Source organism: Pseudophryne corroboree, chromosome 2, assembly GCF_028390025.1.
Source record: "Pseudophryne corroboree isolate aPseCor3 chromosome 2, aPseCor3.hap2, whole genome shotgun sequence".
In the NCBI taxonomy this organism is placed as follows: domain Eukaryota; kingdom Metazoa; phylum Chordata; class Amphibia; order Anura; family Myobatrachidae; genus Pseudophryne; species Pseudophryne corroboree.
In genome coordinates, this window is record NC_086445.1 from 683,678,789 (window position 1) to 683,699,385 (window position 20,597).

Consider the following 20,597-nt stretch of genomic DNA (forward strand, 5'->3'; position numbering starts at 1 on the left):
ATTGTTATTTTCCATGAATAAAGAAATATCTGTGGATGGTGATGTAAAGATTCTGTCAGAAAGCTTCTGAAAAGCCCAATAGAGGGAGTCATGTGTAATTTTCAATTCAGATTTTTATTTTTTTAAAGAAGCCAGAAAGGAAGTTCAGTACTTCCTAAGATCCATATCAGTACTGGCTCGGTGTGGTGCCAATAAAATGTGTATCGATGCCTGGCACCATATGTTGTTGGCACATATGTAGCTACTAAGGGGTTACAGGAGTGAACTGACTGAAAAACTGAAGATATTTGACAGTGTGAAGGGGGAGTGGAGAGTGCACATTGCTGTCTGTGTATCACTGCAGGGTTTTAGGTTACAGACACTCCACCTTTTTATCTTATCCTACAGAAATAGAAAGTTTTTTTTCCTAGAGCCTAGAGCTGGTAGAGAGAAGACAGAGGGATGTGAAACTTGGCTGAGAAATCTGTCTACAGTATAAGCCACTGCAAACCCGTTAGCTGTTTCTGCCTGTATTTCATTTCTGTTTACCTATTGACTGTGGTGACAGGGATAACAGAATCCTTACTCAAATACTGGTTTCCCTAAGCACAGTCTGGTTAACAAAACTAAACACTTTTGTTCCTATAAGAAGCCTTTTGATGATATCTACATCGATTATTGCCTTTCACCATCCTTCGAAGATACTTGCTGTTAACTGTTACGCAGCCCATTGACTTGTCTGTTAAGGAATCGTGATGGCAATGCACTGGAATAACACCCTCTCTATTAAGGAGACCTGTGTGGTCCAAATTCAATGAGTAGGATATAAATCTGGAATGGCACATCGGAGGACGGAAACTACGGCTGCATGCTTCGGCGTTGTGACTAAAAAAATCCGCAGCCTTTTTCGACACTTCCCAAAGTCAAAGTCATGGTCAGAAGGCTTGCAGCTGCTCCCAACACCCAACCATGAGCTGCTGATAGTGAGAGGTATGTGTGCTATATGTATGTAAGTATGTCAAGGGATGTTCTTATATGGCCCATGCCAAAGGTTAGGGAAAGTCGCCACAGAGCTTTCAACCTAAAATATAGATGTTAAAGGACTGGTATAATACAAAGTTCCCTCCATTTCTAGCTTGTGTCAAGTAGAAAACTAATACATATTTATATTGGTGACAGAGATAGACTCACTGTAAACACTTAATACATATTTAATATTGGTGACAGAGATAGACTCACTGTAAACACTTAATACATATTTAATATTGGTGACAGAGATAGACTCACTTAACCACTTCAGCAATCTTACATATAACAATCAGGAAAAAATGTGTTTGGTTGCATCATCCTTACTGCCAAGATAAATGTGCTGTACTAATCAGACACCTGCACAAAACAAGGTGAGTTGAAAATTATACTAATATTATTCAGCAATTAAAAACTCCAGTTAATTGTATTTGCTTAAAATGAGTTTTCATAAGTATTCGTTAGACATATTTATGTATTATATAGAACATATATGATTGTGATTTATTTTAGGACTCTTCAACAACAGTCTAACAGGGTCTGGTATAATTTACCGGCAGACGGGATGCCGACTGTCAGTATACCGTTAATGGCATCCCTACTGGCGGTATCCCGGCAGCGAGTCCCCTTGCGGGCTTGCTGCGCTCACCATGTTTCGTACCTGGTGGCTCGCTACACTCACCACAGGTTCTATTGCCACTCGGTCGGTGGCGTGGACCCACCAACTGAGTGGGTATACGGAGTGGCGGGCAGGATTTCATCAGTCGGTATTTCACTGGCTGTCGGGATACCGGCGTCTGTCTCCTGAACATATCTGCATATCGTCTAACATATAGCAAGCGTCCATAATGACCGCTTCATCCAGCATCATTTAGCATAGTAATGGAAAACGTTGTCATACTTTATCAAACTGATAAGTTGTATATGGCACCAATACTAGATAGATGTCACACTTCCCCCATGCAGTCCATTGACCAGAAAATAAGTACAAGGGGTATTGCTATAAAATCAAGGATGATGATGATGAGGAGCACCAAAGTGGACATTGCTTTGTACAGGTAGTCACAATACATGGAGTATAGACCCGTGGCACAGAATATTCCTGTAGTACTCTATTTTCACACCCATTTGCCTGAATGTCTAATAAGCATCTTTTGTTAAGACCCTAGAAAAGTATATAACAAATGTCTCCCACACTGGTTTTCAAAAACGCGCATTGTGTGGATGTGTTTATTTGAAGCCGCCCTCTACTACAGGTTGTACTACTGTATACTATGCACTTCAGTAATAACCCTTTCAGACCTCCAGCAATAACCAGGATTATTGCACAATAAACTGGGTAGGGCCGCCAGTCTGAAAAGGGTCTCATGCGGATCGCACCCGGGAAGGACACATGTACAGGTCATACTTACCGACTTATAATTTTTCCTCTCCGGGACATGCCTGGAGAAGCAGGTGGATGGCTATGGAGGCATGGTGGTGCTAATCGCGTCATTAGGCCCGACCCGCTCACTGGAAACCACCCACGATTGGACGCTATTTACATCGAGGCGGGATAAAATGACACGATCAGCATATAATCGCGTCATTAGGCTCCACTCCCTCCGTAGTAATCGCGTCATTAGGCTCCACTCCCTCCGTAGGGACCGTAGATTACCTGTATTTATACCTGCGTTCTGCCCACTTCACTAGGAAGTGGGCACAGTGTGGGAGGGGTGCCCACTCTTCCAGGGGTGCGGGGGACTATCCGAAAAATTGGGTGTCTCCTGCAGAAACTGGGAGAGTAAGCAAGTATGGTATAGGTGTGACCCGCTATGCAGTCTGAAAGGGATATACGTTTTTTCATGGCTTAATAATTACAATGGAAGCTCAAAATAGCCTACACTTACTGGTCAGCTAGGCAGGCATATGTTTATATTTTCTATTACATAATTATATAATTGACTGAATGCATATTTATTTAAATTGTTTTGCAGTGTCCTGCTAACCCTGCGTTGTATACATCCTTCTAGGGCACAGGTTCTCAAACTCGGTCCTCAGGACCCCACACAGTGCATGTTTTGCAGGTCTCCTCACAGAATCGCAAGTGAAATAATTAGCTCCACCTGTGGACCTTTTAAAATGTGTCAGGGAGTAATAAATACACCTGTGCACTTGCTGGGTAACCTGCAAAACATGCACTGTGTGGGGTCCTGAGGACCGAGTTTGAGAACCACTGTTCTAGGGTGAGCAGCATGACAGTAATACCCTATAGCAGTGGTTCTCAAACTCTGTCCTCAGGACCTCACACAGTGCATGTTTTGCAGGTAACCCAGCAAGTGCACAGGTGTATTCATTATTCACTGACACATTTTAAAAGGTCCACAGGTGGAGCAAATGATTTCACTTGCGATTCTGTGAGGAGACCTGCAAAACATGCACTGTGTGGGGTCCTGAGGACCGAGTTTGAGAACCTGTGCCCTATAGGTCTCTCCACATACATGCACTGACAGCTACACTGCAATGAAAGGGTTATTGGATGAAGCTAGTGACTACAAAATCTTGTTAAGACTCCAGCAGGGTCTAAGTAGTTGGGGATAATCAATGGCTTGTGTAACAACAGAAGAAAGGTCACCAGCTCTGTGCTGGGCTCAGTTACATAAAGAGACTGGTGAGGCAGACCTGGCTATCGATTCATTAGATCTGCTTCTTCAGTAACACAATGTAATGCTGTGGCGGAGACCCCTTCCTTTCCATTACCATTATTTTGGCCTCTGGAAATCACTGTATAAATAGCATTAGTGTTCCATGTAACATTTTTCCCCAGTTATTATTCCCTGATTTTATAATTGATGTTAAATTAGTCATAGTTTTTGACTGATTTTCAAGAACAATCCTTAATTTTGGGGTCTATTTACTAAGCCTTGGAGAGAGCTAAAGTGGAGGGAGATAAAGTACCAGCCAATCAGCTCCTAATTGCCATCTTACATCCTGTGTTTGTAAAATGACAGCTAGGAGCGGGATGTCTGGTACTTTATCTCTCTCCACTTTATTTTTATCCAAGGATTAGAAAATAGACCCTTTATCCCTGAAATATCCCTTTGTTTATACTGAACAACCGGAGAGCACAATCTACCCCCTTTTTGAGATTTTCCAGTTCGATAGCACAATCCTTGTCGATTCCTATTGTGTAGGCCTAATGTATCTGACTATTTTATACCAGTGTAATTAAATAGCAAAAAAAATCACATTAAACTTAAGTTCAACAAACGTCCTGTACTCCTGATGGGGGTTGTAGTGCACCAAAGTTTGAAGATGCTGAGCTGCATTTGGTAAATAATGTGAAGTATTAATATGATCGCTAAACACTCTCATTCTGGATTTTGTGTTGCACTTGGTTGCCATAGTAACTCAGCAACACTACCATCATTGCAGAAGGGGATCTTGGGCTTTTATGCCCGCTGTTACTATGGCAACATGCCAGCCACATAGATGGAAACATTTATATAGGGTAGTTTGTGCCAAATGCTGCTATGGTAATATATTCATTCCCCTCTCCCAATAATTAACTACGTTATATAAGAAAAAAACATACAACAAATTGTACTTAGATTTATTTGATGCTTTACTGTTTACCATTCTACAACATAGAATACACATACAGAAATTCACTGCTGTGCACACCACAGCTATAAACTGCATATGTGGCTTCATTTATTTATTATTTATTAACATATATTTCTATAGTGCCAACATATTCTGTTACAATTGTAAACAAAACAGTATTAAAAAAAGAGTGGGTAATAACAGACAGACAAAGCTTACAATCTAAAGAAAAATTGGAATTTAGGGCCTAATTCAGTAAGGATTGCAAATTCTGCTAATTAGCAGAATTTGCAATCCTTTTGCTAGCATGCTGGGGGCCGCCCATCACAGGGCAAGGTCGCCCAGCACGCTGACCGCCGCCGCCCCCCCCCCCCCTTAAAGAAGCAGAAATTACGATCGCATTGCAATTTCTGCTTCATCGTAGAAATTACTGATGCCTCCTGCCGGCGCATCTTAGCTCACGCAGCCGTCGCAATCACTCCCCCGTTCGCACCGCCTCCATTCGCGCGGCACCGTAAAGAGGGGGCCTTGCAGAGAGATAAAGTACCAACCACTCAGATTCTGTCATTTTTCAGGCACAACCTGTAAATTGACAGTTAGAAGTAGATTGGTTGGTACCTTATCTCTCTCCAAGGCTTGATACATCTCTCCGCTAAGTCTGCCTGGGAGTGGAAAAGACTCTTTGCATCTGCGATGGCCTGGTACTATAAGTGTGTGTAATGTTATGCTCCAGCACCACCATGATCTAACAGGAGAAAAACATGTTTCACTTACGTCAGCTGTTACATAAGTAATCTGCTCTGAGAGAGATAATTATGCTGTGATTAGTACCTTTCTTTTTAATTTCACAGAAACTTGTACATTCTAATTGCCAGTTTATTTCCATCTTGACTACCTAAAATTACAATCTTACATAAGGAAGAAATGTCATGTCACTGCGGTGAAACCGTGTTTATTGATAAAAAAAACTATAAAGAGAACTTGCCCCTTGGTGTCTTTAAAACATAAAATAAAGATGTGTCTAGCTTAATGTTGGCTAACAAATTGAAGGCCATCTTTCATTTATAACTACTAGAATGCCTTCTCTATCTGTTCCTTTCCTCCATAGACTGACACGGCCATTGGGAAAGGACTACCAGTAAAAGGTAGGATAGTGACATATAGTAAATAAAACAAATAACAGGTGTGTGCATGAGGCAGCAGGTGCAATAGTGTCCTTTTATCCCATAAAACAAGACATGGTTGCACACTATGGAGTTGAATGAACGTTGGTGGTAGTTACTCTCACTCTGCGTGCATCTCTGTGACTAGTGAAATAGCTGTCATAGTTATCAGTGCACACTTACATCATCGCTATCCCTGGTGCAAGAGATCCATCTGAAAACAAGGATATCGACATACACACAACTTTGCATAGTCAGGAATTCTGCCAACATACCAGCAACACAATCTCGCTAAACTTAGCCTGATACTGAGAGCACAGAAGTGTGTTCTGCAGGGGTTAAAGTGAGCCAGAACGGGGCAAAACTGCATTGCTTCAGTTCTACTTGGAGACTGAACGCAGTTCCGCCTCCTGCGGCTCACCTAACCCGATGTGTGCCTGGCGCTGCAGGGAGATGTCGAGCGCCCGCTGAGATTATATTACCAGCGGGGGGCGCTCGGTTCTCTCTCCACAGCGGAAGCCGGCGGCAGGAGCTCACTACTGGGCTCCGGCTTCCGACTCCCAGCTCCGTCAGTGTGCGCTATGGGAGAGACGTCATTACGTCTCTCCCATAGTGCTGAGGAGCGGGCGCCGGAAGGACTGCAGCCGTCAGACACGAGAGCGGGGCTTGGTGAGTATTGTGTTTTTATTTTTTCGTGGTTGAGTGTATCAGCGGCGCACCTACTGGGAGCCACTACAAGTGGGCATTACTACTGGGGGCATTACTACTGGGTGCTAACTACTGGGGGCAAACTACAAGGGAGCTAACTACTGGGGGCAAACTACAAGGGGGCTAACTACTGGGGGCAAACTACAAGGGAGCTAACTACTGGGGGCAAACTACAAGGGAGCTAACTACTGGGGGCAAACTACAGGGGGCATTACTACTGAGTGCATTACTACTAGGGGCATTACTACTGGGGGCTAACTACTGGGGGCTAAACTACAGGGGCGCTAAACTACATGGAGACTAAACTACAGGGGTTAAACTTCTGGGGGCATTACTACTGGGGGGCTAAACTACAGGGAGGCTTAACTACTGGGTGCATAACTACAGGGGGCAAACTACATGAGGGTTAAACTACAGGGAGGCTAAACTACTGGGGGCATAACTGCAGGGGCTGTAACTATAGGGGTTAAACTATAGGAGGCATTACCACTGGAGGCTAAACTACGTGGGGCAAACTACATGAGGGCTAAACTATAGGAAGGCTAAACTAATGGGGGCATAACTACAGGGGCTAAACTACTGGGGGCATTACCACTGGGGGGGCTAAACTAAAGGAGGGGTAAACTACTGGGGTCATAACCACAGCGGCATTACCACTGGGGGGATAACTACAGGGGGCTAAGTGACTGGGATCATTACCATTAAGGGCATTACTACTGGGGGCACTACAAATGAGGGCATTGTGGAGGGGGTATCACTCCTGGGGACATAAGGGGCACTACTACTGCGGGTATTGCATAAGGGGCACCACTGCTATGGATACTATTGTCTGACCAAGCCTCTTTCTTTTTGATACCACGCCCCTTTTTTTGGTAGGCGTGCGCAATACCTTTATTGCATGGACGCCAGGGGGAGAGGGGGGGAGTTCCACAACCTCTCTAGGACCACTTTAAGCACTGGTGTTCTGGCTTCTTCTGGAGAAGTAGTTTTCTTGTGTTAGAATTAAGGAAAATAGCTATATGCTTTTATACAGCTGGTAATATGTTCCAGCACATTCATATACATTTTTCCTGATGTCCCTAGCTCTTGCTGGAAGGGTTGTTGTGAAGATGGCACTTTCCTCCTCTTGGTGGAGCTGCCCTAAGCTTCCCCATTTTGATAGGATATTCGGAACTGCATACCTCCCAACTTTCGACTCAGGACCTGCCGGCGCAGCAGCATCTGAAAGGGGTGGAGCCGCGTGAGGGGTTTATGGGGCCTCTGGCACAGAGGTTGTATTTAGCACCGCGACCCCTGTGTTTGTCATATTGGGGGGGCATGCCCAGTGCTCCCTGAGCATGCATGTGCATGACTCCTATTCAGTGATCACCGGCTGCTTTGCAGAGCAGCGGTGATCACTGGCTCTTCCAATCTGCCCTCTGCCCGCCCGTGGGACACTGCTGCCCGAGGGTGGGACAGCAGGACAGTGTCCAATGAGCGGGACTGTCCCGCTGTATTCGGGACTGTTGGGAGGTATGCCAAACAGTATACCTGTTCATTCGCTGCCCTTCTTAGCAGAGTTGCAGTGAATAGATGCTGTGCGCATCTACTCACGGGAGACAGAGGGGATGGGGGCATGGTCACAGCTGACAGAGCGCTGTACATTCCCCCACAATGACAAAAACAGGAGGTGTGGCTTGTGATTGCAGCATTACCAGATAGTCACGAACCCTTTTGCAGACGCCATGCCCTTTTTCAGACAGGAGTTCCTATTTAGCCCAGCACAATGTTTGGAGCATACTTAGCTACATTGTATTTCTCTTCTCCGGGAGAAGCCCGGAGAGGAGACGCTGCAGGTGTCTTCGGGGGGCGGGGCCGGACTGTGACATCACTAAGCCCCACCCCCGCATCGGGAAATGCCGCGATTTGTGGGTCCGCGGGAAGGGGGTGGGGCTAAAATGCAGCAATTTGCATCATTTTAACTCCTTCTCCACCCGACGGACCCGCGAAGGGAGGTTATCTCTCCATACTGCTCGCATCACTAGGGTGCGAGCAGGATGCGGGAGACCTGCCCACTCTTCCGGGGGTGCGGGGGGCTACCCAAAAAAACGGGAGCCTCCCGCAGCTTCCGGGAGAGTAGGTAAGTATGGTTTGGAGGTATCTATGGATTTCCATTAGCTCCCTTTAAATATTTAATAGTTTTTTATTCGAGTAAATATCACTAGAAAACAAAATTTTTGCTACTAGGAAAACTCTTGGGGGGGAAATGTAATATGGTGTGCGAATCAGAAAGTGAGAGATTTTGGTAAAATTCTCCTGATTTTTTTAAAGTGGGAATCATTTACATTGCAAAATCAACCTGGTTTTGCCATGTAAAAGATTGCCACTTTAAAAAAAACAGGAGAATTTTACCAAAATCTCTCACTTTCTAATTCTCACACCATATTACAGGGGTAATTTCGAGTTGATCGTAGCTGTGCTAAATTTAGCACAGCTACGAACATCTTCCCAGACATGCGGGGGGACGCCCAGCACAGGGCTAATCCGCCCGCATGTCAATCCGGCCCCCCTCCTGCACAAGTACAAAAGCATCGCACAGCAGCGATGCTTTTGTACGTGAAGAATAACTCCCGGCCAGCGCAGCTCCTGCGGCTGGCCGTGAGTTACTCGTTGCTGCCCTGGGTCGCAGTGGCTGCGTGTGACGTCACACAGCCGCTGCGGCCCGCCCCCCGCACGGTCCAGCCACGCCTGCGTTGGCCAGACCGTGCCCCGAAAACGGTGGCTAAACGCCGCCATGCCGCCCAGTGAACGCCTCTGCCTGTCAATCAGGCGGAGGCGATCGTTAGGTAATGACGGCCTTCGGCCATCTGGCTTGCGCCGGTGCACTGCGGCGTATGATCGGGTTGGAATGACCCCCCACATTTCCCCCTTGGTGTTCTAGGCTAATTTGGGTGTGCTGATTCCAAATATGAAATAGAAATGTAGCTATTGCATCAGGATTTCAAATTATAGACATTATCAACATTTAAATTGTACTTGTTTGTGCATTATTTGCATCGTGTGGAACAGGCTTTAGAGCAGATTCACAGTCTGGATATGTAATTTTCGATTTATTTTTTCTTTGAAAATCCTGAGATGTTTGTCATACAGAAGCAACAGTTTGAGTGGTGATATTTTGGCTTGCGTTATATCATGTTCACTAAAAAAGGCATAGCCTTCCTTTTACATCTTAGCCATTGCATCAGCCCTGTGTTACACACAGTACAACAAATGGGTGGTAGCAACCATTTGTCTTGGGGGCTAATTCAGACCTGATCGGTGCTGTGTGTGTTCACACAGCAGCAATCAGGCCCGAACTGCGAATTCGCCGGCGCTGCAGTGCACCGGCGCATGCCAGACAGCCGATGGCTGTCTTTAGCTAGCGATCGCCTCTGCCTGATTGACAGGCAGAGGCGGTCGCTGGGCGGGATGGCGGTGTTAAGTCGCCAGTAAAGGGGCACGATCCGCCCAAAGCAGGCGTGGCCAGACCATGCCGGGGGCAGGCTGCGGTGTCTGCGTGATGTCACACGCAGCCACTGCGACCCGGGCAGCGACGAGTAGCTCCCGGCCAGCGCGCAGGAGCTGCGCTGGCCAGGAGCTACTCCTGAAGTACAAAAGCATCGCCGCTGTGCAATGCTTTTGCTCTTCTGCGACGTGGCAGGGACTGACATGTGGGGCGGGCTAGCCCTGTGCTGGGTGTCCCCCCGCATATCAGTGTTGCCTGATCATAGCTGTGCTAAATTTAGCACAGCTATGATCAACTCTGAATCACCCCCTTGATCTCCAACTTTCACACCAAAATAATGGCGGGGAGCAGTCATCACTTTTTTACACTGATCCCGAGGTGTAAATTGTCCACATATATAACAGAAGTTGTCTAGATGGTTGACATAGGCTCGTTTACTTTTCTTCATGGTCAACTGGGAAAAAAACCCATGATGAATGAATGTTAGGATTAAAGAAATTACAAGTAATCAGTCACTGTAATAGCTGGAGATGAGTGGGTTCGATTCCTCGAGATCCGAACCCCCCCAAACTTCACCCATTTTTGCACGGTTCCGAGGCAGACTCGAATCTTCCCGCCTTGCTCGGTTAACCCGAGCGCGCCCGAACATCATCATCCCGCTGTCGTATTCTCGCGAGATTCATATTCTATATAAGGAGCCGCGCGTCGCCGCCATTTTCACTCGTGCTTTGGCGATGATAGCGAGAGGACGTGGCTGCATTCTCTCAGTTTCCGTGTTCACTGTTCAGTGTGCTGCAAATATCTGTGCTCAGTGTGCTGCAAATATCTAGGTTCTCTGCCTGAAAACGCTCCATATCTGTGCTGCATTGTAGGAGGACAGTGCAGAATTTTGCTGGCCACCAGTATATATATAGCAGTACGGTACAGTAGTCCATTGCTCTACCTCTGTGTCGTCAAGAATACTATCCATATCTGTGCTGCATTGTAGTTGTGCACAGTATATAGTAGGAGGACAGTGCAGAATTTTGTTGACCACAAGTATATATATATAGCAGTACGGTACAGTAGTGCATTGCTCTACCTCTGTGTCGTCAAGTATACTATCCATATCTGTGCTGCATTGTAGTTCTGTGCAGTATATAGTAGGAAGACAGTGCAGAATTTTGCTGACCACCAGTATATATATATATATATATATATATATAGCAGTACGGTACAGTAGCCCATTGCTCTACCTCTGTGTCGTCAAGTATACTATCCATATCTGTGCTGCATTGTAGTTGTGCGCAGTATATAGTAGGAGGACAGTGCAGAATTTTGCTGACCACCAGTATATATATAGCAGTACAGTACAGTAGTCCATTGCTCTACCTCTGTGTCGTCAAGTATACTATCTATGTCTGTGCTGCATTGTAGTTGTGCGCAGTATATAGTAGGAGGACAGTGCAGAATTTTGCTGACCACCAGTATATATATATATATATATATATATATATATAGCAGTACGGTACAGTAGTCCATTGCTCTACCTCTGTGTCGTCAAGTATACTATCCATATCTGTGCTGCATTGTAGTTGTGCGCAGTATATAGTAGGAGGACAGTGCAGAATTTTGCTGACCACCAGTATATATATATATATATATATATATATATATAGCAGTACGGTACAGTAGTCCATTGCTCTACCTCTGTCGTCAAGTATACTATCCATATCTGTGCTGCATTGCAGTTGTGCGCAGTATATAGTAGGAGGACAGTGCAGAATTTTGCTGACCACCAGTATATATATATATATATATATATATATATATATAGCAGTACGGTACAGTAGTCCATTGCTCTACCTCTGTGTCGTTAAGTATACTATCCATATCTGTGCTGCATTGTAGTTGTGCGCAGTATATAGTAGGAGGACAGTGCAGACTTTTGCTGACCACCAGTTTATATATATAGCAGTACGGTACAGTAGTCCATTGCTCTACCTCTGTGTCGTCAAGTATAAAATCCATATCTGTGCTGCATTGTAGTTGTGCGCAGTATATAGTAGGAGGACAGTGCAGAATTTTGCTGACCACCAGTATATATATATATATATATATATATATATAGCAGTACGGTACAGTAGTCCATTGCTCTACCTCTGTGTCGTCAAGTATACTATTCATATCTGTGCTGCATTGTAGTTGTGCGCAGTATATAGTAGGAGGACAGTGCAGAATTTTGCTGACCACCAGTATATATATATAGTAGTACGGTACAGTAGTCCATTGCTCTACCTCTGTGTCGTCAAGTATACTATCCATATCTGTGCTGCATTGTAGTTGTGCACAGTATATAGTAGGAGGACAGTGTAGAATTTTGCTGACCACCAGTGTATATATATATATATATATATAGCAGTATGGTACAGTAGGCCATTGCTATTGATATATTACTGGCATATAATTCCACACATTAAAAGATGGAGAACAAAAATGTGGAGGGAGGCCGGCCACTTGGGTCGCTTAGCTTAGCCCTCCAGCGACCTTGGTGCACCTCTTATTTTCTTTGCATCATGTGCTGTTTGGGGACTATTTTTTTAAGTGCCATCCTGTCTGACACTGCAGTGCCACTCCTAGATGGGCCAGGTGTTTGTGTAGGCCACTTGGGTCGCTTAGCTTAGCCATCCAGCGACCTTGGTGCACCTCTTTTTCTCTTTGCATCATGTGCTGTTTGGGGACAATTTTTTTAAATCTGCCATCCTGCCTGACACTGCAGTGCCACTCCTAGATGGGCCAGGTGTTTGTGCCGGCCACTTGGGTCGCTTAGCTTAGTCATCCAGCGACCTCGGTGCAAATTTTAGGACTAAAAATAATATTGTGAGGTGTTCAGAATAGACTGGAAATGAGTGGAAATTATGGTTATTGTGGTTAATAATACTATAGGATCAAAATGACCCCCAAATTCTATGATTTAAGCTGTTTTTGAGGGGTTTTGGGGGGAAAAAACCTGAATCCGACAAAAATTATTTCAGGTTTTGCCAAAACGCGTCTGAATCCAAAACACGGCCGCGGAACCGAATCCAAAACCAAAACCAAAACACAAAACCCGAAAAATTTCCGGTGCACATCTCTAGTAATAACTATTGTATAATGTTTAAAACCTAAAACCTAAAACAGTTGGCCATAACTTTAGTTCCTGGCATGATAGGCCAGTTTGGAGTTTGGAGTCAGAATCACAGAATCACACAGAAATTTGTCAAGAACACCTGGATTTTCTTCAGTATTTGACAATAACTATTTTTTTGTTATCTAGTGTATTCCTTTGAAGACTTGTCACCAAAACAGAGTAACAGACATGTACTTTCAGCTGTTAAATATCAAATACCTGCCTCTTGGAGGCAATCCCTTGCTGCTACTATCCACAACCTGTCAAATGGCGTAAAGGACAAGCATAATCTGAGACCCCTAAATCTTTCCAGAAGATCTGGGAATTCCAGTGGCGCTTTACAAATCTCCAGATAACGTTATCTCTTTTATTACCAAATGGGTGACTTTTTTTTTTTTGTTCTAGACGCTTCACCCTTTAATCCAGGGGTGGGGAACCTTTGGCCCTCCAGCTGTTGTTGAACTACACATACCAGCATGCCTTGATACAGTTTTGTTATTTAGCCATGCTAAAACTGTTGCACGGCATGCTGGGATGTGTAGTTCATCAACAGCTGGAGGACCGAAGGTTCCCCATCCCTGCTTTAATCCTTTATGTTCTCACCATAATCTTCTTCCTGTTACATTCCCTTTCGCTCCTCATAGGCGGCCAACTCACCACCACCCTCTCATCCCTGTTTGTATTTGTCATGTGAAAAATGGATTCAGTTTCTCTTGATTATTTTCACACTGTATTAGTTCTAATTAGTGATGAGCGGGTTCGGTTTCTCCAAAACCGAACCCCCCCGAACTTCACCTTTTTCACATGGGTCCGAGGCAGGTTCGAACCTGCCCGCCTTGCTCGGCTAACCCGAGCGCGCCCGAACGTCATCATCCCGCTGTCGGATTCTCGCGAGATTCGGATTCTATATAAGCAGCCGCGCGTCGCCGCCATTTTTACTCGTGCATTGGAGATGATAGGGAGAGGACGTGGCTGGCGTCCTCTCCGTTTATTGTAGAAGTTGATTGGTTTACTTTATTTCTTATTTGTGGGGAGGATTGGGGAGCAGCTGTTAGGAGGAGTACAGTGCAGAGTTTTGCTGATAAGTGACCACCAGTTTTTATCCGTTCTCTGCCTGAAAAAAACGCTCCATACCATATCTGTGCTCAGTGTGCTGCATGATATATCTGTGCTGAGTGCTCACACTGCTTAATTGTGGGGACTGGGGAGCAGCTATAGCAGGAGTACAGTGCAGAGTTTTGCTGACAGTGACCACCAGTATACGTTGTCTGCCTGAAAAACACTCCATATCTGTGCTCAGTGTGCTGCTTTATTGTGGGGACTGGGGACCACCAGTATAATTAATACTATATAGGAGTAGTACAGTGCAGAGTGCACTGCTGTACCTACCTCTGGGTCGTCACTCGTCATCCATTAAGTATACTATCCATCTGCATTGTATACCTGTGGTGCATTTTAGACTAGTTTAGCAGTTTGCTGACAGTGTCCACCAGTATACTATATATAGCAGTACGGTAGGCCACTGCTGTACCTACCTCTGTGTCGTCACTCGTCATCCATTAAGTATACTATCCATCTACATTCTCTACCTGTGGTGCATTTTAGACAGTTTTGCAGTTTGCTGACAGTGTCCACCAGTATACTATATATAGCAGTACGGTAGGCCACTGCTGTGTACCTACCTCTGTGTCGTCACTCGTCATCCATTAAGTATACTATCCATCTACATTCTATACCTGTGGTGCATTTTAGACAGTTTTGCAGTTTGCTGACAGTGTCCACCAGTATACTATATATAGCAGTACGGTAGGCCACTGCTGTGTACCTACCTCTGTGTCGTCACTCGTCATCCATTAAGTATACTATCCATCTACATTCTATATATATATTCTATATAATTCCACACATTAAAAAATGGAGAACAAAAATGTGGAGGTTAAAGGGAAAGATCAAGATCTACTTCCACCTTGTGCTGAAGCTGCTGCCACTAGTCATGGCCGAGACGATGAAATGCCATCAACGTCGTCTGCCAAGGCCAATGCCCAATGTCATAGTAGAGAGCATGTAAAATTCAAAACACAAAAGTTCAGTAAAATGACCCAAAAATCAAAATTAAAAGCGTCTGAGGAGAAGCGTAAACTTGCCAATATGCCATTTACGACACGGAGTGGTAAGGAATGGCTGAGGCCCTGGCCTATGTTCATGGCTAGTGGTTCAGCTTCAAATGAGGATAGAAGCACTCATCCTCTCGCTAGAAAAAAGAAAAGACTTAAGCTGGCAAAAGCACAGCAAAGAACTGTGCGTTCTTCAAAATCACAAATCCCCAAGGAGAGTCCAATTGTGTCGGTTGCGATGCCTGACCTTCCCAACACTGGACGGGAAGAGCTTGCGCCTTCCACCATTTGCACGCCCCCTGCAAGTGCTGGAAGGAGCACCCGCAGTCCAGTTCCTGATAGTCAAATTGAAGATGTCACTGTTGAAGTACACCAGGATGAGCATATGGGTGTTGCTGGCGCTGAGGAGGAAATTGACAAGGAGGATTCTGATGGAAAGGTGCTTGGTTTAAGTTAGGCACCCGGGGAGACACCTGTTGTCCGTGGGATGAATAAAGCCATTGACATACCTGGTCAAAATACAAAAAAAATCACCTCTTCGGTGTGGAATTATTTAAACAGAAATGCGGACAACAGGTGTCAAGCCGTGTGTTGCCTTTGTCAAGCTGTAATAAGTAGGGGTAAGGACGTTAACCACCTCGGAACATCCTCCCTTATACGTCACCTGCAGCGCATTCATCATAAGTCAGTGACAAGTTCAAAAACTTTGGGTGACAGCGGAAGCAGTCCACTGACCACTAAATCCCTTCCTCTTGTGACCAAGCTCCTGCAAACCACACCACCAACTCCCTCAGTGTCCATTTCCTCCTTACCCAGGAAAGCCAATAGTCCTGCAGGCCATGTCACTGTCAAGTCTGACGAGTCCTCTCCTGCCTGGGATTCCTCCGATGCATCCTTGAGTGTAACGCCTACTGCTGCTGGCGCTGCTGTTGTTGCTGCTGGGAGTCGATCGTCATCCCAGAGGGGAAGTCGGAAGACCACTTGTACTACTTCCAGTAAGCAATTGACTGTCCAACAGTCCTTTGCGAGGAAGGTGAAATATCACAGCAGTCATCCTGCTGCAAAGCGGATAACTGAGGCCTTGGCAGCCTGGGCGGTGAGAAACGTGGTTCCGGTATCCATCGTTAATTTAGAGCCAACTAGAGACTTGATTGAGGTACTGTGTCCCCAGTACCAAATACCATCTAGGTTCCATTTCTCTAGGCAGGCGATACCGAAAATGTACACAGACCTCAGAAAAAGACTCACCAGTGTCCTAAAAAATGCAGATGTACCCAATGTCCACTTAACCACGGACATGTGGACAAGTGGAGCAGGGCAGACTCAGGACTATATGACTGTGACAGCCCACTGGATAGATGTATTGCCTCCCGCAGCAAGAACAGCAGCGGCGGCACCAGTAGCAGCATCTCGCAAACGCCAACTCATTCCTAGGCAGGCTACGCTTTGTATCACCGCTTTCCAGAATAGGCACACAGCTGAAAACCTCTTACGGCAACTGAGGAAGATCATCGCAGAATGGCTTACCCCAATTGGACTCTCCTGGGGATTTGTGACATCGGACAACGCCAGCAATATTGTGCGTGCATTACATCTGGGCAAATTCCATCACGTCCCATGTTTTGCACATACCTTGAATTTGGTGGTGCAGAATTATTTAAAAAACGACAGGGGCGTGCAAGAGATGCTGTCGGTGGCCCGAAGAATTGCGGGCCACTTTCGGCATTCAGGCACCGCGTACAGAAGACTGGAGCACCACCAAACATTCCTGAACCTGCCCTGCCATCATCTGCAGCAAGAGGTGGTAACGAGGTGGAATTCAACCCTCTATATGCTTCAGAGGATGGAGGAGCAGCAAAAGGCCATTCAAGCCTATACATCTGGCCACGATATAGGCAAAGGAGGTGGAATGCACCTGACTCAAGCGCAGTGGAGAATGATTTCAACGTTGTGCAAGGTTCTGCAACCCTTTGAACTTGCCACACGTGAAGTCAGTTCAGACACTGCCAGCCTGAGTCAGGTCATTCCCCTCATCAGGCTTTTGCAGAAGAAGCTGGAGACATTGAAGGAGGAGCTAAAACAGAGCGATTCCGCTAGGCATGTGGGACTTGTGGATGGAGCCCTTAATTCGCTTAACCAGGATTCACGGGTGGTCAATCTGTTGAAATCAGAGCACTACATTTTGGCCACCGTGCTCGATCCTAGATTTAAAACCTACGTTGGATCTCTCTTTCCGGCAGACACAAATCTGCAGAGGTTCAAAGACCTGCTGGTGAGAAAATTGTCAAGTCAAGCGGAACGTGACCCGTCACCATCTCCTCCTTTACATTCTCCCGCAACTGGGGGTGCGAGGAAAAGGCTAAGAATTCCGAGCCCACCCGCTGGCGGTGATGCAGGGCAGTCTGGAGCGAGTGCTCACATCTGGTCCGGACTGAAGGACCTGGCAACGATTACTGACATGTCGTCTACTGTCACTGCATATGATTCTCTCACCATTGAAAGAATGGTGGAGGATTATATGAGTGACCGCATCCAAGTAGGCACGTCAGACAGTCCGTATGTATACTGGCAGGAAAAAGAGGCAATTTGGAGGCCCTTGCAGAAACTGGCTTTATTCTACCTAAGTTGCCCTCCCTCCAGTGTGTACTCCGAAAGAGTGTTTAGTGCAGCCGCTCACCTTGTCAGCAATCGGCGTACGAGGTTACTTCCAGAAAATGTGGAGAAGATGATGTTCATTAAAATGAATTATAATCAATTCCTGCGTGGAGACATTCACCAGCAGCAATTGCCTCCAGAAAGTACACGGGGACCTGAGATGGTGGATTCCAGTGGGGACGAATTAATAATCTGTGAGGAGGGGGATGTACACAGTGAAAGGGGTGAGGAATCGGAGGATGATGATGAGGTGGACATCTTGCCTCTGTAGAGCCAGTTTGTGCAAGGAGAGATTGATTGCTTCTTTTTTGGTGGGGGCACAAACCAACCAGTCATTTCAGTCACAGTCGTGTGGCAGACCCTGTCACTGAAATGATGGGTTCGTTAAAGTGTGCATGTCCTGTTTATACAACATAAGGGTGGGTGGGAGGGCCCAAGGACAAATCCATCTTGCACCTCTTTTTTCTTTCATTTTTCTTTGCATCATGTGCTGTTTGGGGACAATTTTTTGGAAGGGCCATCCTGTCTTGATTGACACTGCAGTGCCACTCCTAGATGGGCCAGGTGTTTGTGTCGGCCACTTGTGTCGCTTAGCTTAGTCACACAGCCACCTTGGTGCGCCTCTTTTTTTCTTTGCATCATGTGCTGTTTGGGGAGTATTTTTTTGAAGGGCCATCCTGCCTGACACTGCAGTGCCACTCCTAGATGGGCCAGGTGTTTGTGTCGGCCACTTGTGTCGCTTAGTTTAGCCATTCAGCGACCTCGGTGCAAATTTTAGGACTAAAAATAATATTGTGAGGTGTGAGGTGTTCAGAATAGACTGGAAATGAGTGGAAATTATGGTTATTGAGGTTAATAATACTATGGGATCAAAATGACCCCCAAATTCTATGATTTAAGCTGTTTTTTAGGGTTTTTTGAAAAAAACACCCGAATCCAAAACACACCCGAATCCGACAAAAAATTTTCGGTGAGGTTTTGCCAAAACGCGCCCGAATCCAAAACACGGCCGCGGAACCGAACCCAAAACCAAAACACAAAAAATTTCCGGTGCACATCACTAGTTCTATTCATTGTTTATTCTAGGTATGCTTACATGGACTATATCCATGTATTGTATTGCAGCATTGTCTAAGGGTAGCTGCACATGAAAAAAATGGTTAAGAATGCCAATTGTAAAGCGCTGCAGATTATTCTGGCACTATGTAAATTAGGTTCATAATCTGTCTATTGAGAGAGCACATCATGTTATTCCAGAAGACTGGTTTCACTATAATATCCATGCAGTCGATTTACTATTTGGTCAAAGGGTGGCACTTCTTATCTCCACCTATCTAGGTGATTTGTGATGCCTTTTCCGGAGCAATGTATCAAAAATCTGTGCAATCATCTTATTTCCAGGATCATACTCAGCAGCGCTAATGCGCAAAGCTGTAGCCTCTAGGCTACAATGGCCAAAGCCATTTTAACATGGTAGCTAGAGGGATAAATCAATGCACTTAGTATAAGTTCCACAAGACAGTAATTTAAACTCATATGAACTTGTCCAACTTATGTAAAGGCCCCAATACATCTACCTTTGTTTCTGCGACTGGAACCACCGATCAGGCGATCGGCATCCATTGGTGATCCATTAGGAAATCAGGGAAATTCTTCATTTTAAAAACAACCAAGTTGCCAATCCTTACCGTTTAATATTCTCGATTCCCTGACCCAGCCGTAATGTATGAGGGCCATAAGAGCATGTAATTCTGCAGTTATGTCGTCAGCATGTTGACGCCCAGAAAGTACTTCACATGTCTAATGAGGTTTCAGCACATTAGCGAAATACAATAAAACTGCAAACGCTCTGTTTTATAACTTGCACTCTCTCCTTATACACAGATTATAAATTATCTCGTCACTGGGAATGTCAGAGCCTCATACAGCTGGAGCAGAGTGATGGAACTGCGACTATATCCCATGAGAAAACATTAAGCCTACAACTTGACAAGGTAACCATTTGTGCATTCTTTATTGCTCTGTTACTAGATATCTGTGCTATTTTCAGCTAAGCGTTCTGAATCTTATTTTAGAAAAGCCTATAAATTATTTATTGTTCAGGTAGAAAAAGGCAAAGTACAGTGCCTCTCTTTATCATTCCTGTTGCTCTGTCTAAATAGTGCACTGAACATACACCACAAATGACAGTTTCCCATGCTCTCCTAGCAACACCATCTGTTTCCATGGCTGAAAGCAAACTCTTTCTGCATGCAGTGATGGGAATCTCTCTATGTATTGGGTGGTATATCTGTTGGATCCAAGAAACACGAATTTCACTCTATTTTCTTTATTTTGAAAAAAAGTCTTTTGTTAAACAAGAATATGATAAATTGAACTAGATGTTTAATGTGAAAGACTGAGTTTTGCTCTTTGTGCTTTATGAATGCATTTAGGGTCATTTTAATAAATATTAGTAAGAGATCTCACTCTTTTATGCAATCCATGTTTAATCATTTTGAATAGGAACATACATAAGCATCAGAGAGAACATAAAACATTGAACACTATAGCATATAAACATGTATACCTGCAAATATTTAGGGGCAGATGTAACATACCAGCCAATCAGCTCCTTTTTCTAACATAGCCTGTAACATGGCATTTAGGAGCTAATTGTCCGGTACTTTATCTCTCTCCATTCTATTACTCTCCAAGGCTTAGTACATATTCTCCATACTGTGCAACACACAGTG

General features: G+C 45.0%; 1 protein-coding gene across 2 annotated transcripts in view; it reads left to right on the forward strand.

Annotated features, from left to right (window-relative positions):
- The first annotated feature begins 441 nt into the window (after positions 1 to 441).
- Positions 442 to 20,597, forward strand: part of RASSF5 (Ras association domain family member 5) — a 301,503-nt gene continuing 281,347 nt past the window's right edge. The window contains exons 1-2 of one of the 2 annotated variants that reach the window (XM_063955167.1): positions 442 to 969; positions 19,747 to 19,856. In XM_063955167.1, coding sequence (XP_063811237.1) covers positions 816 to 969; positions 19,747 to 19,856 — 264 coding nt within the window. In that variant the 5' untranslated portion in view covers positions 442 to 815. The remainder of the gene's footprint in view (positions 970 to 19,746; positions 19,857 to 20,597) is intronic. The other variant, XM_063955166.1, reaches the window with a different exon arrangement.